Genomic DNA, 15,054 nt, shown 5'->3' with positions numbered 1-15,054 from the left:
ACTCATTCATTCGGTAAACACTCTGCTGAGCATGAACTATGTGCCAGTGAGCAAATCTGGGAGGGGTCTGCCCTTGAGAGTCCCTCTCTTGCAGAGTGAAGGGACATCCTACGAGTCCAAGGCTTGGTGGGAGGAGTGAGGTCAGGGGTCAGGACCAAGACCCAACAGTTTTCTGTGGCTGGCAGGCCCTCCCTGACATTCGGCCCCCACCCTTCTTATCTAGTCCGTGTGTCTTCCTGGAAATAAAACTCAGGCCGGGGATGCCTTGTTGACCTTTCTAAGACACACAGATACAGGTGTGCTGGGCCGGCTTGTACCAGCTCACAAGTGCAGACTTCAGTTTCCAGGAATTTTGCAGGTTAGCTGTTAGAAACAGCCATTCTTAAAAGTGGAAACACGTAACTTTATAATGAAAGAAATTATAGTAAAAACAAAGGTAGTAAGTACTCAAAAATGCACCCCTTTCTCATTACTTGACTGCACTGGCTGTGGTCTGTGCTCTCGTATGCAGCTGTACCTACACGGTGCGAGTGGGAGGGATCGCGTCCCACCAGGTGTCAGGCACGCCCCTTTCCAACTCTACATTCAGCTGGTGGCCTGGAATCAGCGGGGTAGGAGTATTTCCACCACGGCAATCAGCGCGCGCTACAATCGGGGCTTTGTGCCCTGAAAGCTGGTTGTCAGACACTCACAAGCATTCCACCGCACACCGATGCATTCGCGTAACCAGAGCAACATCCAACACCCACACCCGTCACGTCTGTTCTGCCTGCGAGGAGAAGCCTGCTTAAGGCGGCCAAGCCTCTGCTTTAACTGTCAATCAATCTTGTCTAGCCACTTGGGATAAAATCAGTGGTCCACACCTCAAGGCCGGGTGATGTAGCTCCTCCCCTGCACACACACCCCTCCTGGACGATGTCACACTGGTTCCTGCCTCCTGCCTCAGGGCCTTTGCACTCAGGGTGCCCTCTGCCTGGGAGACTCCCCCTCCTACTCTGCCTGACCAGTTCCTCTTATTGCTCAGGTCTGAGCCCGAAGGATAGCTCCTCTGAGAAACCTTCAGGATTCTCTCCCTCAAAGCTGCCTTCTCTCCTATGTCAGCTGCCTCCTGACCCCGGCTCACCGCCTGTACCCCTGGCCACCCCCTCAGATAACCATGTAATTTACTCATGCACCGTCGATCCCCCCTGGGGGGCGTGACAGCTCTGGGGACCTGGTTTGTTTCGTTCACCATGGCATCACTTAGAATGGTGACACTGTGAAGGCAGGACAAAACGGACTGGAGCTTGGCCACTGTCTCCCCCCATCCCCCCGACGGGGACCCCTCCTGTGGTGACCCGAGCTGGCACAGGCCCACACGAATGCTGCTCTGCTGATAACTCTTTCCTGATTCTTGGCAGCCGAGCTTAAAATGCCCAGATGTGAGGTCTGTCAGCCCCTACCTCTCTCACCCGCCGGGAGGTTGGACTGATCCCTGCTCACATTTGCCACATCTTCCTGTCTCTTTGGTATGGCCTGCCTCAGACAGTGCAGAGAGGGAGCTGGGTCTGCCCTGCCACTGTGTCACGGCTAGTGAGAAGGCAGTGTCTCTGTTCCCCAAACGGCAGCCCAGCTTGTCGGGTCCCTGGGGCCTGGCCCCTCCAGCCGCCTTCCTGGGAACCATGTGCCCCGGGCGGGGATGTATCTGGGAGACCGTGGGCCTGGACAAGCTGTCCATAGGTCTCTGCCCACAAAACTGGGCAGGGGATCAGGGACATCTGCTTGCTGGAGCCCTAAACCTGGACATGATCCCATCCAGCCCAGCCTGCCCCCAGCAGAGCGGAAGTGGCCACCTCCTGCAGGCTTGGGCGGCCCGGGAGAGTCAGACTGACCCCCAAGCTGGAGGCCCAGCCAGGGTGGCGGTCTGGGACCGGCCCCCTCACGCTCACCCAGCAGGCAGGGAGCAGCACAGCCCAACCTGGAGGCAATGTGGCCGCGACTGGCAGGCCACACGTCCCCTCCAGACTTTACCAGGCTGAGCCATCCAGTGATATCATCTGCCCGGGGCGCGGTGGGGGGTGGGGGCCGGGCAGCCAGGGTCTGGGAACCAGCACCAACTGCGTGGTGGCCGCCCCCTCCCTCTGGGGACGGCCGCTTGGCTGGCCCTGCCCTGGAACGCCTTCCGGTCACGCTGTCCCCCGTGCAAGTTGCCCACGGCGCGGGAGTCTCTGGAGTGCAGAGCAGAGCAACTGGGAACAAGGTCACCTGTCCCCCGGCAGGGACCTGGGTGAGGAGGTGAGGGAAGGGAAGGAGGCTGAAGGAAGATGAGGGATACAGGGGAAGGGGCAGGTGTGGGGGAGAGACAGACACAGAGAGAGAGGAGAGATGGGGGAACAGGGCTGCAGGCCAGAGAGAGGAGGAAGGAAGTGGCGCCCTATTCCCCAGACGTGCTCTTTCAGCTCCCAGGAGCGGAAGGCTGGGTGCCCTGTCCCTGTGCCCGTCTACGAGGGAAGAAAAGACAGACCATGTGGCCTTGAGGAGACCACAACCAGCCCAGCTCCCAGCTGCCCACGTGGCCCTGAGGGGTCAAAGCGGGGTGGCCGCACCTCCGTGGCATACCCCGCCATTGCCAGGAGTCCCCCCTGCAGAGCTGGGCCACTGGTCTCAACCCCGGTTCCCCGACAGTTCACACAGTTAAGTCAGGGAGAGACTTCTGACCACAGCATTCCTGGGCTCCAGCACTGCATTTAGCTGGGATAATGTAGCCCCTCTGTCCATGAATCATGAACTATAAACCACAGTGCCGTCACTGGTGCTCCGAGCTGGTCCCCGCCTTGGCTGGTGACTCACCTCAAGGAGAGGACGCGGGGGCCCTGGCCACAAGCTCACTGGCCACTCATGGCTAGATCTTGGGGACTGGGGTCCAGGGGGTGAGGGTTCCTTGCCAAAGCTCAGGTGTGTGGGGTTGGCAGGGGATGGGTGTGAAAGGGTTGGAATTCCTGAATCTCCCTCTGTCAGGATAGGGGAAAGCTTCTGGCAAGTGGATGGCACCCTCTCTCGCTGTTTTTTTTTTTTTGGCTGCGCTGTGCAGCATGTAGGATCCAGTTCCCCAGCCGGGGATCAAATCCGGCCCCCTGCATCGGAAGCATGACGTCTTAACCACTGGACCGCCAGGGAAGTCCCCAGGATGACACCTTCTCTGATATTCCAAATGGCCAACAGGTGTCCCTGCTTCCAGCCACTGCAGGGCCAGGCAGCCTTGCAGTGGACGTCAGAGCGGCCTTGCGTTCTCGGGTCATCGAGGGTCTGAGCCCAGAGACATCTGTTTTGAAAAGACAATGCTTTTCATCCAGGAATTTTATATGTGCTTTTGTAATCATCCCTGCTTTTGAATGGCAACCACCACCATGACGAACCAGGGGCCCAGCACTGGGTGTGGAGAGGGTGTCACAGAGCGGGTGTCACCTGAACACATGAGGTGACATCCTGCTGCCTGCTCTGTGGTTAAGCATCATGGCAGGAATATGCAGACATGCGGGATTTGTCCCCAGGATGTAATGACCAGGCCCCTTCCTAGAAGAAGCTTGCTGCCCCAGCTGCCAAGAGCGCACTCAGCCTTTATGGCCTCTGGGCTAAGGCCTGGCCCTCTCTGCCCACCTGGGGAACCTGGGAAGGTGTTAGCCCACCAGAGAATCTTCTGTCCATGGGATTCTCCAGGCAAGAATACTGGAGTGGGTTGCCATTCCCTTCTCCAGGGGATCTTCCTGACCCAGGGATCAAACCCACATCTTCTGCATTGGCAGGTGGATTCTTTACCATGAGCCACCAGGGAAGCCGGGTGACCACACAGTGTCATACATCCAGCACCTCAGTGCAGGTGGGCGACGAGGGTGGACTTTGGAGAAATGGAAGCAAGAGGGCCCTGAGGGGCATCTGTGGGCGGACAAGTTGAGCGGCCCCTAGTGGCCGTCCTTAGCTATGGCGTGGCCAGAGCCACAGGAAACACACCAGGACCACAGCCTGTCCCAAAGTTCTGAGCTACTGGAGTGGGCCAAGTGTTGGTCAGACACAAGGATGGGACAGCCGAGCTGTCACCTGAGCACCTGCTGTGCCTCTGGCAGACGGTGACTGCTCCCTAGCCCACAGTGAATCACCCTCCAGGCTCATTCCCAGCTGCCACTTCCGGCTGTACAGAGCAGAGGGTCTCTGCCTGCCTTACCACTCCTCACCGCCCCCCTCCATCTGCTCACAGTATTAACCCACGGGGGTCGACCACCACGGGCATCCATCCATCCATCCACACGTAAGCGCCCAAACAGATATACCTGCCCACAATCCATGCCAGGCTGGGGCACCTCCACCCACCTCCTGAGAGATTTATCAGCAGGATCACAGGTTTTATAAAATCATGGAGAGAGAAAGCAGCTCAGATTCACTCCAGTAAGTGCATCTTGAATTAAGAAGAGGGGCTGCGGGGCCTGTGTCTGCCTTTTATTTCGCTGTCACGGGGCCAAGAGATGAGTTATGACCACAAAGTCAACACCTGGGGTGACCCATTTATCCCGTATTTATGAACAGGGCTGGCGGATGGTGGTGAGGGCGATGGATCTGCCTGGCACAGGAGCCCTTCCGGGGTTTGTGTGTAAATCTCTGTCCCCGGCGAGGCCGGGACCACACCACGCCTCCTTGCAGTCCCCACTGATCAGAGGGAGGGGAAAGCCCCAAAGGAGATGGAGGCCTCCTGCCCTGCCTTCTTCTCTCTTTCTGCATCCCTGTTCCACCCTGGGAGCCCCAGCCTGACACATCAGCTTGGGCAGAGGGTAAAACCTCACCAAAGAAGCCCCATGACCCCAGCATCACAGCCACAGCTGACCCAGAACGACTCAGATGAAAAGAGGAAGCAAACATTTCTTCTATAGCCATAAAGCACTCCAGGGCCCCCAGTGCCCTGATCCTGGCCTCTGTCACAAGTCACACATACTCTCTGTACCTCCTCCCTGAGCCTTATCACACTCTAGCCCACAGGTCCTGTGGGCTGAGAACAGATTTCAAGAGCAAAGATGAGCTGTCTGGCCTATACAGCATATTGTTGTCATTGTTTCATACATGACCTAAGAATAAAAATCAGGCAGTTTCACGTAATTCCAGATCTCCAGGTCATCATTATTAAAAAAAAAAAAAAAAAAATCAGATCTGGACTTCCCTGGTGGTCCAGTGGTTAAGAATCCTCCTGCCAACGCAGGGAATATGGGTATGATTCCTGGCTCTGGAAGATTCCACATGCTAGGGGGCAACAACCGTGTGCTGTGCACCACAAGTACTGGGCCCACACGCTCTACAGCCTGTGCTCTGCGACAAGAGAAGCCACCGCAGTGGTAAGTCCTCGCACTGCAACCAGACAGTAGCCCCCGCTTACTGCAACTAGAGAAGGCCCAAGGGCAGCAATGAAAAACTCATCCCAACCAATAATTAACAAATAAATACCATTTTAAAAAGATAAATTAGATAAAATTTTTAAAAAATCAGATCTGACAATACGGGGCCAAGTAGTCAGCTGGAGCTGATGAGGTACAAGCTAGCTAGTTAACCCCAGGCCTCACCATTCCCTATTGTCTCCCATGGATTCTCCATCTCTTCATTCATTTAAGACCCTGGAAGGTACTCAGACTCCTTCTCCTAAGACTCTCAGGGTGCTGTGCACTCTCTCGTGCCCTGGTGCTCTTGTACCTGCTGTTCCCTCTGCCCAGGTCACCCTCACCTCTATCCTCGTCCTCCAGGGGGGCTGCTCCTCAGCCTCATCTTTGGCACCCCTTACTCGATGGAGCCTCAGGCAGACCACTGGCACGCTGACTTGGAACCACCCCTGTACACCCGGTCTAGATGACTGGGCATGGAGCCGCCATTGTCAGCACACGAGCGTCCAGTGGACAGATGAGTCAGCAAGCAAGGCATAATGAAAAGCATGGCAGCCAGGACCAGGGGCGTCAGGCACTGACAGCCCCCCACCCCCCAGGACTCCTCTGGAGATACCCCCTCCCTAAGGTGACGCCAACACACAGTCTTTCTTTGCCTCCCTCCATGCAAATGTGGTTTTTAGCATAAGGTGAGGAGAATGGCCCTGTCTCTCTCCATCTGACTCGGAACACTTTCCTCTCCTGAGCACCCAGCCCAGCCACAAGAAAGGGCCTCATGAGCCCATCCACAAGGTCCCTACAAAGGTAGGGGAGCAGGGGTTCTGGTACACAAGAGATGCTCAAAAAATACCTGCCGATGTTTTTAAAATCAATCTAGAGGCCTGATTTTCCCCCTTTGTTTAGCCACAGTCCACGCCATGCCCTACTGCCTTTTATGCCAGCATAGTTAGGCTCTCTGCCTGGCATTTATTTGAGTTCTTGCCTCTCAGTCTAGAAAAGTTCCTAAACACACTTCAATTTCTAACATGTGGCAGCTAGGTCTTTAGAACTGACTCACTCCAAGCTAGTACACCTCAGTTTTACGCATCTGTAAGATGGGTGAGCAGGCTGGCCAATTGTGGCCGTGCTAAACCTAGAAGAAAACCCTATCCTCAAACCAATCACAGCCACCCTTCAACGACTGGGCCCACAACAACCAATACTCTGTCTCAATCATTTTGGCCTGATGTTCAGGATGCAGTAAGGGGTTGTCTATTGCCCCCTGCCAACAGACTTGCTTCCCTAATTACACGTGGCTTAGCCAACAGGGGAATGGACTCACAGTCCTGAAGCACAATTTCCAGAACGCAAGAAAGGAGACAGGGCATGTGTAAACCAACCCCTCAAAGGCTGTGGCCTTGATCACAGAGTAGCTGCTTCACAGTGGACACTGGAACCCCATGGGAGATGGCTGGACTTGACACCCTCAGGGTCCTGTCCCTGCTGGCCTCGGAAAGGAAAAATGCCAATGTCAGTGAGCACTCACCTACCAGAACCTTTGAGTCTTGCTCTTCCGTCCTGCTAATTCTGACCTTCGTCCCTTTCCCTTGTCCGATCTCCCAGGCCAGAGGCCCCAGAGAAGGATATGCCTCAACTAGTTCCAGTCCAGCATGTAGCAGCAGTGTCCAGCGCCTTCTGCAGGGTCCCGCCTACAACCCCCTGCCTGCAGCACAAGTCCACCCTACTATCTCCCAGCATTCCCTCCTGCCCTCAACCTCAGTACTCCCAGCATCGGCTCAGGGCTGATTCTCATTAGCCCAAAAGTAAGACTAATCCTTCCCCGTTCCTCTGTCTCCCCGAAGCCAAACACTCATGAGCCCCCTTAAAAATGTGTGCCACTGACCCCCATCATCTTTAACATATTTACTAATTTTTTGTTAAATGAATAGCCTTTTCCTCTAACTCAGTGGTCAGCAGACTTTTTCTACAAAGGACCAGATGGTGAATATGTCAAGCTTTGCGGTTTGTCATGACTATTCAACTCTGCTGTTTTAACAGAAAAGCTGCCATGGTAATTCCTCAACAGGTGTGTGTGGCCCTGTGTCAATAAAACTTTATTCACAAAACAAGTGGCTGGCCTGACTCACCCAAGAGCCTCAGTTTGCTAAGTCCTACTCTAACTTAAATCATCCCTCAGTCATATACAGTGATGTTTGAAATATGGCAATTTCAAGTACTGGCTACTCTTTTCCTTCAAAAATACATTACACCAAAAACTATTAAAAATTTTTAAATGTTAAGTTTGTGAGCCAGTCCAAGTTATCCCGGAAGCCCAGGCCTTGGTCTGGGAATGTGACCCTATTCACCCCAGAGCCTATGGGTCACCAAGTCAACTGTTCTAGAATTTTCCAGGCTAAAGATGGAAATGGCCATTTCTCCCAGCTCTCTTCCCTACTGTTGGGGTACGACAAATACCCCCAGAGAGGGTCTCCCAGCTGCCACTGAGAGGACCCCAAATGAGGGACCCACTGCTGAGAAACATGTGGAAACATCACTGCAAGCGGCAGTCAGGCCTGCCAGCTGCCAAGCATGCTGGGAGTCAGCCGCAGAGCATGCTGGGAACCCATCCAGAAGCCCGCCCTGCCCCCTTCTCACCTGGCTTTTGCCGCGGCGCCGGTAGCTCCGCCTCACCAGGCTCTTATAGTTCTCATTCTTCTTGGTCAGGTAGTAATAGAGGACACACTCAGCCACTGTCTGCAGGATAGAGAGAGAGAAAAGACTTCTGAGGAGTGTGCAGTGTGTACAGTTGGAGCAGGAACCCTGGGTTCAAATCCCACTTCCTCCACACGCTGGCTGGGTGACCCTGGCTAGTTTACTGAACCTCTCTGGGCTTTGGTTTTCTCACCTGTGTCATGGGAGTACTATCGCATACACTTCACAAGTTTGTCATGAAGACCAAGTAAGTTAATATACTTACGTGTAAAGGACTTAGGACCACAGAGCATGCACTGCAAATGTGTGACCTCTCCGTATGGTGGGTGCTGCTACTGTTAGCAGCAGTGACGATAAAGCCGTCACAGGCCATCCACTCGGGAACAAGGCCTCCAGCTCCCCTGCAGTCTCCTTCCTCTCACGCCAGTTTCCTTCTCCCTAATACTTGGGGCCCTGAGTAACCTCTTCCAAGCTTCGTGCATCCAGCCTGACTAATGTCCCCATGCGGCTCTTCATCTCTTGGGATGTTTCTTTTCTCTGTTGTGGTCTTTTCCATGTGGACCTGACACCTCCGCGTGCTGAGTAAGTGGCTGGTTCTCTCTGAACCCCACCACCTCCTCCTTGTCCAAATGAGACCAGTAAGAGGGCGTCACCCACAGAGAGCAACTGGAGGACAGAACGCGATGATGCCACGGCCTGGGCCCACTCCAGGTGACAGCTCGCTTTTGCCGGCAGCCATTACTGACATGATGTAAACTGTTTCTGTGATGCCCGGAGCTGATGCCAAGCCAGGAACTGGCCTCTGAGGGGCAATCCATGAGGGCTGCTGGGTGCAGAGGTGGGCTGGGCCTCAAACCCCTGCGTCCTCATCCACTCCCTGGAACGGACTGTGAACAGAGGTGGCTCCCAGGCTAAACCTGACCACACGCACAACCCGCAAAGTAGTTCAGAATAACATTTTATAATCAGATGCCAGTATCTGCACACTGGGGGATGTGGGTGTCTGACTTCCCCTTGAACAATTCACGAGAGTGCCTGCCTGCGTCGGACAACCAATGGGCTGGCCCTAAGCCTTAGTTGCCCCTGTGGGTGGGCACGAGCTGGCCAATCCACTGGGCTCCCACCCTGCTATTGGCCTCACTCACCGTCAGGGCACACCAGTCCCCAGAGGCACAGCAGGTGGCTCCAGCTTAGACCCTTCTGGAAGCTCTATCTGAGTCTCAGCTTGGGCTGCCTCTTAGTCAAAGAACACCATAAAGTTTATTCTCCAGCACAGAGACCTCTGATTTCCTCATTCAAACAGCGCTGCTCAATTACCAATGTCTGAAATCCCTGCTTGAATCTCCGGGGAGCCCCAACCTAGAGTCTCCTGCATTGTCCACACCCCTAGTAAGAAGCTGTCACTAACTCAGGGGAGAGGCTATTTATGGGCTTGCTTCTCTGCACTGGTTTTTCAGGCCAGGAGAGATTTCGCTTCCCCACGCTGCTCCATCTCCCTCCTTCTATGGGTATCAGTTCATTAAGGGCAGATGCTGGGAACAACTGTTACCCTTTAAAACACCCGCCTGGATCCTGCTCCAACTGCCCTCCCAAAATTAGAAAGCGTGAGGCCTCCACTAGCAGGGTATCTGCAAAGCTAGGGGTGGGCAGACACCCCCACACTGAGAAACAAGATTCGGGGAAATGCTGCTTTAAACACCCAGACAAGCAGCTCCAGAAAGTAAACCTTTTCAGGAAGCTTGTCTGGCTCCACCCCGATGATGCTGGGGTCCAATGGCAGACTCTGACCTAGGGCCATGTCCAGCCCAGCCTCGTGGGTGCACAAAAGGGGGCGTTACCATTCCCTAGGACGTTCTGTGTCCACCTGCCAATAGGGAGCTGGAGCAGAGAAGGGCACCGCCCCTGTGGAGCTCCAGTGTCAGTTCTCCATCAAGTTTTATCCAAAGGGAATGAGGACTTTGCCAGCCACACGCGTCGCTTGGCATAAGGTGTGTCAGCATAGAGTGACCATCAGAGGGACCTAGAAAGGTCATTCCATCCAGCGCCCTGGAAGACCAGCACTCTTGCCCATAAAGCCTTAATTAGGATGCCAGGCACAGCACAGCTTCTAGAACCCAGGCCCAATCTGCCAGGATGCTCGCTGCCACGTCGGAGGAGGAGCTGGTGCACACAGCTCTCCTGGGGTTTCCCAGCCTGGAGCTCCGCCCCCGAGGGCCCGGGAGGCTGGGGCGGGGCCTGTGGCTGCTCCCAGGAGGGAGGCAGGAGGGAAGCGCTGTCAGACACAGCAAGGAGAGCAAGGGGCCGGCAGGCAGAGGCCTCGTGGGTGGGGAGGGAGGGTCCTTCACCAGCAGCCCAAGCGGCTACCCGCAGGAGTGGACGCCAGAGGGGAACGGGGAGGGGCGGGCGGCGCTGCACTCCTGGGCAGACTCACCTTCCTCTCCAGGAATGATGCGATCAGACCGAAGTTCTTGGGGTGCTGCATGAATCTGCGGGGAGAGAAGGGCGGGCCTGAGACCAGGCCGAGGGGGGCTGCCCGGCTGGGCGGCCGCCGAGCTCCCGGGCGCCTGCCATCTCCGCGGGCCCGGCTGGACGGGCGCCGCCCCACTCGGAGCAATTAAGCCCAGGGGGGTGTGGGAAGGGCCGCGGCGGGCGGGACCGAGGGGTAAGAGAGGGCGTTCCTTGGAGTGAGTCACTGGTTTTAGCGCCTTTGAAAATACATTTGTTTGTCCTGCTAGAGGCGGGTTCCAGGAAAAATGAGGACATTACATGCAGCCCTGTGGTGGGGTTCCCCCCCTTTTAAAAATCTGCTTTTGTTTCTATCTCCGGCTGGGCCTGGGAAGCTGGGCCTCGCCTGGCCCACACGGGGCCCCCACGGGTGAGGTCACGGCGCAGAATCTCGAAGCTGCCGGGCCTCCCCGGGAGAGATGGGAGCAGAGGCTCCGAGTGCCCGCAGGGAGGCGGGCAGGAGGCAAGCAAGCCCAGGAGGAGGCAAGAAGGGACCGAAGTTGGAGGGGTGGCGGGAACTGGCGCCCCACCAACTGGCTTCCTGCGAAGCCGAGAGAATTACTGGGAAAGAGCTGGGCCAGGCTGAAATGTCAGGGCCACAGGAGCAGGCGGACGGCGGGGGTGGAGATGTGGGTCACGGCTGCTGGGGCCCCGGGGATGCTGGGCGGGGCCTTGGCTGCGCCCCCCCCCCCCACAACACACCACCACCCCGCGGCCTCCCTGGGGAGGGAAGAGGCTGCTGGGGAGGCAGGGGCCCCGGGTCCCCCACCCCCACCCCCAGGGAGTCCGGGCCAGGGCTGGCGATCATCCTGCCCAGCCCTCCAGATGGTTGGGCTGGAGGCCAGCCGGCCCCTCCCTGGCTCCCCAACCAGACACTGGAGAATCCGGAACAGCCTCTTCTGTCTTCCCAGAGGAAGCCGCGAGTCAGGCAGGCTTCCCGGCCTGCAAGTCCGCCTCAGGCAGCTTGCAAAGCTGGAGGCGGCCTAACGCCCTGATTTTCCAGACAGACAGAATCTTCCCTTTCTCTCCCCGCCCCTGTGACACTTCCTTCCCCCACCCCCCAAAAAATATCCTTTCCTCGGGGTTTCCCCAAGCCGAGATGAGGCCCCCAGGAGACCAAGAAGCAAACTCAGAGGATTCCCTTAGGTCAACTGTTCCACCTCCCTCCAACCTACACCTGTATCCTCTGAGAATGTTTCCTGAGAATTTACTCTGACACGAGGCACCTCAACAGCCAGACAAGGAGGCACTGAGGCTACACCCATTTTACAGATGTGGAAACTGAGGCTCAGGGAGGAGAAGTGGCTGTTCGAAATCACAAGGCCACTAAGTGAGCTCTACGCCACTGACACACGATTTTCAAAGCTCCTGAGTGCTATAACTTCCCCTGAAAAGGAGAGATCACCCAGGACCCTGAAAGACACAAGCTGCCAAATTGGGTCTCAGCACACATCAGCCCAGCCTGGGTCCCCCATTCTTCAGTTACTGTACTAACAGTATGCAATCATTGGGTCGGAACAAAGCACCCCCAGAAACCTCTTAAAAAAAAAAAAAAAGCATAAATAAAAATAGGAAACACGTTAGGGGGATTTAAATACCTAATGCAATAGTCATTCTTGGAATCCATGACCATCCCATAGTTGGTTCTTAAAGTGTAAAACACCTAATACAGAGGACTGATTCAACGGCAGGGCAAGCACATCTGTGAGCATGAGACCTAGAAAGGAGCCACAAAGTACCTGGGTTTCCTGTCTCTGAGCAGTAGTCCCCGAACACACGTGGAAATTGCTCCCACAGCCCTCTTTCCTGTGGAAGACTGCTGAATCTGTGTTAGGTGCTCAAGGGGGCATCATACTATCCCTCTATTTTTATGTATGTTTTAGAATTTCTATAATCAAAAGCCATTAAAAAAAAAAACAAAAAACCACAATACTTTCCATACCAAGAGCCTCTTCAGTCGCTTCTCCTGCATTTCCAAGTCCTGGTGACTGCACTGGCTGATGCACCCCAGCCTTGCCCGTGACCCAGAAGCATCCCCATCTCGGGAGCCCAGTTTGGCATTTTGGGGTCACTTGACCCTGCAAAGGGCAGAGACAGCCCCCGTCCCTATGGCCTGGAACCACAGTGGGTGGCTGGAGAAGTTAAGTTAATGACCCACGCAGGTCATCTCTTTTGAGGAAACTCTCTTGGCGATGAAAGAGGTGGTGGGCGTGAACATCCAGCAGCTAAGCCCCCAACGCCCTCCTGGTAGAGTACTAAGGTCTCCACCTGTCCCTCAGTTTCCCACCCTTTTGCTTCACAGGGGTCCTCAGTCCTGTGAAGGTACAATGTGCTCAGGATGGGGTTCCCTGGGACACACCTTTTGAATCTAGTGGGGGAAAGGAGGGCTTTCTCCATCTGGCCCTTCACTCATCTCCCCAAAACAGTCATTCTGCTCTTCCATTTTAGAAGCCCCAGCTTCACCTCTGAGCATCCACATCCTGCCTCTGCTTCCCAAAGCGCTCCCTACTCCCTGGTTCCGTCTTCCCTCTCCCCCGACAAGCCTCTCAGTTGCAGCTGAGCCCCTGACCTGAAGCTGGGGGATTCTGAATCCTGCCTCCACCCTTTGCAAGCTGTGTGACCTTTGTTAAGTGTCTTAAATTCTCTGAGCCTCTGTTTCCTCCTCTGTGTAATGCAGATGGGTAACGCTGTTATGGGGGATAAGCGGGACAAATGCACAAACCCCAGAAGACATCTGTTTAGTGTCTGTGATGAAGGAGGTGCTCAACCAATAGTCACTTTCCAGATAAAATGAAAACCAGTTACCGGCCAGCCACATGCCCTTGCCCATGCCTTCAGACCAGCCTCGAAGGCCCTCCTGCCTTGTTCTTCTAATACACACTGACTCATTTCACATAAAGCTTCCCTGACACTCTGTACTGGTCCGAATAGTGTCCCCCCAAAAATCTTGTCCTCCCAGAACCTCAGAATGTAGCCTTATTTGGCAATGAGATCTTTGTGGATATAATTAGTTAAGATGAGGTCATACTAGAGTAGGGTGGGCCCTGAATCCAATGTGACTGGTGAATTTATAGGAAAAGCAGAAGACACAGAGAGACACATGGGAAACAAGACCATGCGAAGACAGTTGAGATGGAGGGAGCCATCTGCAAGCAGAGGGGTGACAGAGATCTCCAGCCACCACTGGGAACCAGGCTGGAAGGGATCCTCCCTCGGAGCCTCTAGAAGGAGCCACCCTGCCCACACCTTGATCTTAGACTGCTGGCCTCCAGAACTGTGGGAGAATACATTCCAGCTGTTGTGAGCCACACAGTTGGTGGTCACTTGTCGTCACAGCCCTGGGAAGCCAGGGCAAACCTCAAGAAGACAGGCTTCCCAGGATAGGGGAGGGTGGCCTTGGCCAGGCCCCCCTCCACCCCACCAACAGGGGACTCACTTCTCCCGGAAGGTCTCCTTCTCCTGCTCACTCCACATGTTCATGACCTGGCGGTCTTTGTACACCTTCATGGGATCATCCATGAGCCCATTCATGTTGATGAACTTGATCCGCTGCTGGTCGGCATCATACAGCATGGGCGGGATTACAGCCAGCTGACGCATCTGCTTCTCCAGATTCTGGAAGGAAAATGGAGATAATGGAGGGCACCACCCTGGTCGGAAAATGCAAGAGGACAAGGAGCTGGGGACCGGGCCGGGGAGGGGACAGGCTGCTCCTGCCAGCACAGGGGAACCCAAGTGAATGAGCAGAGGGTAGGGATGCTCCAAGTCAGAATGGGAAAACACAAAACCAGAGAGAAAGCGCATGATGGGTTAAAAAATAAGAACAGGCCCGTGCAGGGGGAAGGGAGAATTTAAAGGCAGCCCCAGACAGGTTTATGGTGGACAGGGCTGTAAATTCAACACAGAGAGCAGCAGTCACCTTATCTGCAGTAAGAGGGGAGTGATGAATCTTCCCTTTAGAAATGCAAGTGCCATAAAACACTGCAGGGAAGATGTGCAACCTGGCTGGCTCAGGGACGGGGCTGCCCACCCCCACCTCGGGTTCAGAGGGCATGCGGTGGGGGGCGAGGGGCTGCCTTGCTCTGGCAGGGCCCAGCGAGGCTGAAGAACCATTTCCTCACCAGCCGTCCACCTCCAGCCCCGGATTCCGCTCCTTCAAGCGTGCCCACTGGGGACCAAGCCTGCCCAGCCCTGTGCACCGCAGGAGTCGGGCGGCCTCACTCCTAATGCATCGGGGCAGCTATTAAGAGGCTCAGAGCCGCCACTCAGCTGGACTCATTTCCCCAAATCTCTGCAGCCAGCCCATTACTGGCGATTAATTACCAATCTCCGGAGGCAGGCGAGGGCCCCGGCCCAGCCAAGGTCAGCCGGTTCAAAGGATCTGCTGCCTAGCCTCCCACAACTAAGCGCTCCATTCAGTGCTGGGGATTCCCAACAGAAGCAGGGGAGCGCAGTGGGGGCACAG

General features: G+C 55.4%; 1 protein-coding gene across 19 annotated transcripts in view; it reads right to left on the bottom strand.

Annotated features, from left to right (window-relative positions):
* The window catches only part of NCOR2 (nuclear receptor corepressor 2), a 237,351-nt gene that overhangs the window by 83,969 nt on the left and 138,328 nt on the right, over nt 1-15,054 (bottom strand). For all 19 annotated transcript variants that reach the window (XM_059876314.1, XM_059876327.1, XM_059876329.1 and 16 more), the window contains 3 exons: nt 14,026-14,204; nt 10,516-10,570; nt 8,028-8,126 (listed from right to left, as the gene is read on the bottom strand). In XM_059876314.1, the coding sequence (XP_059732297.1) occupies nt 8,028-8,126; nt 10,516-10,570; nt 14,026-14,204 (333 nt within the window). The remainder of the gene's footprint in view (nt 1-8,027; nt 8,127-10,515; nt 10,571-14,025; nt 14,205-15,054) is intronic.

This window comes from Bos taurus, chromosome 17, assembly GCF_002263795.3.
Source record: "Bos taurus isolate L1 Dominette 01449 registration number 42190680 breed Hereford chromosome 17, ARS-UCD2.0, whole genome shotgun sequence".
Lineage (NCBI taxonomy): Eukaryota > Metazoa > Chordata > Mammalia > Artiodactyla > Bovidae > Bos > Bos taurus.
The sequence above is the reverse complement of the archived record's forward strand: the minus strand, read 5'-3'. Positions and strand labels throughout refer to the sequence as shown.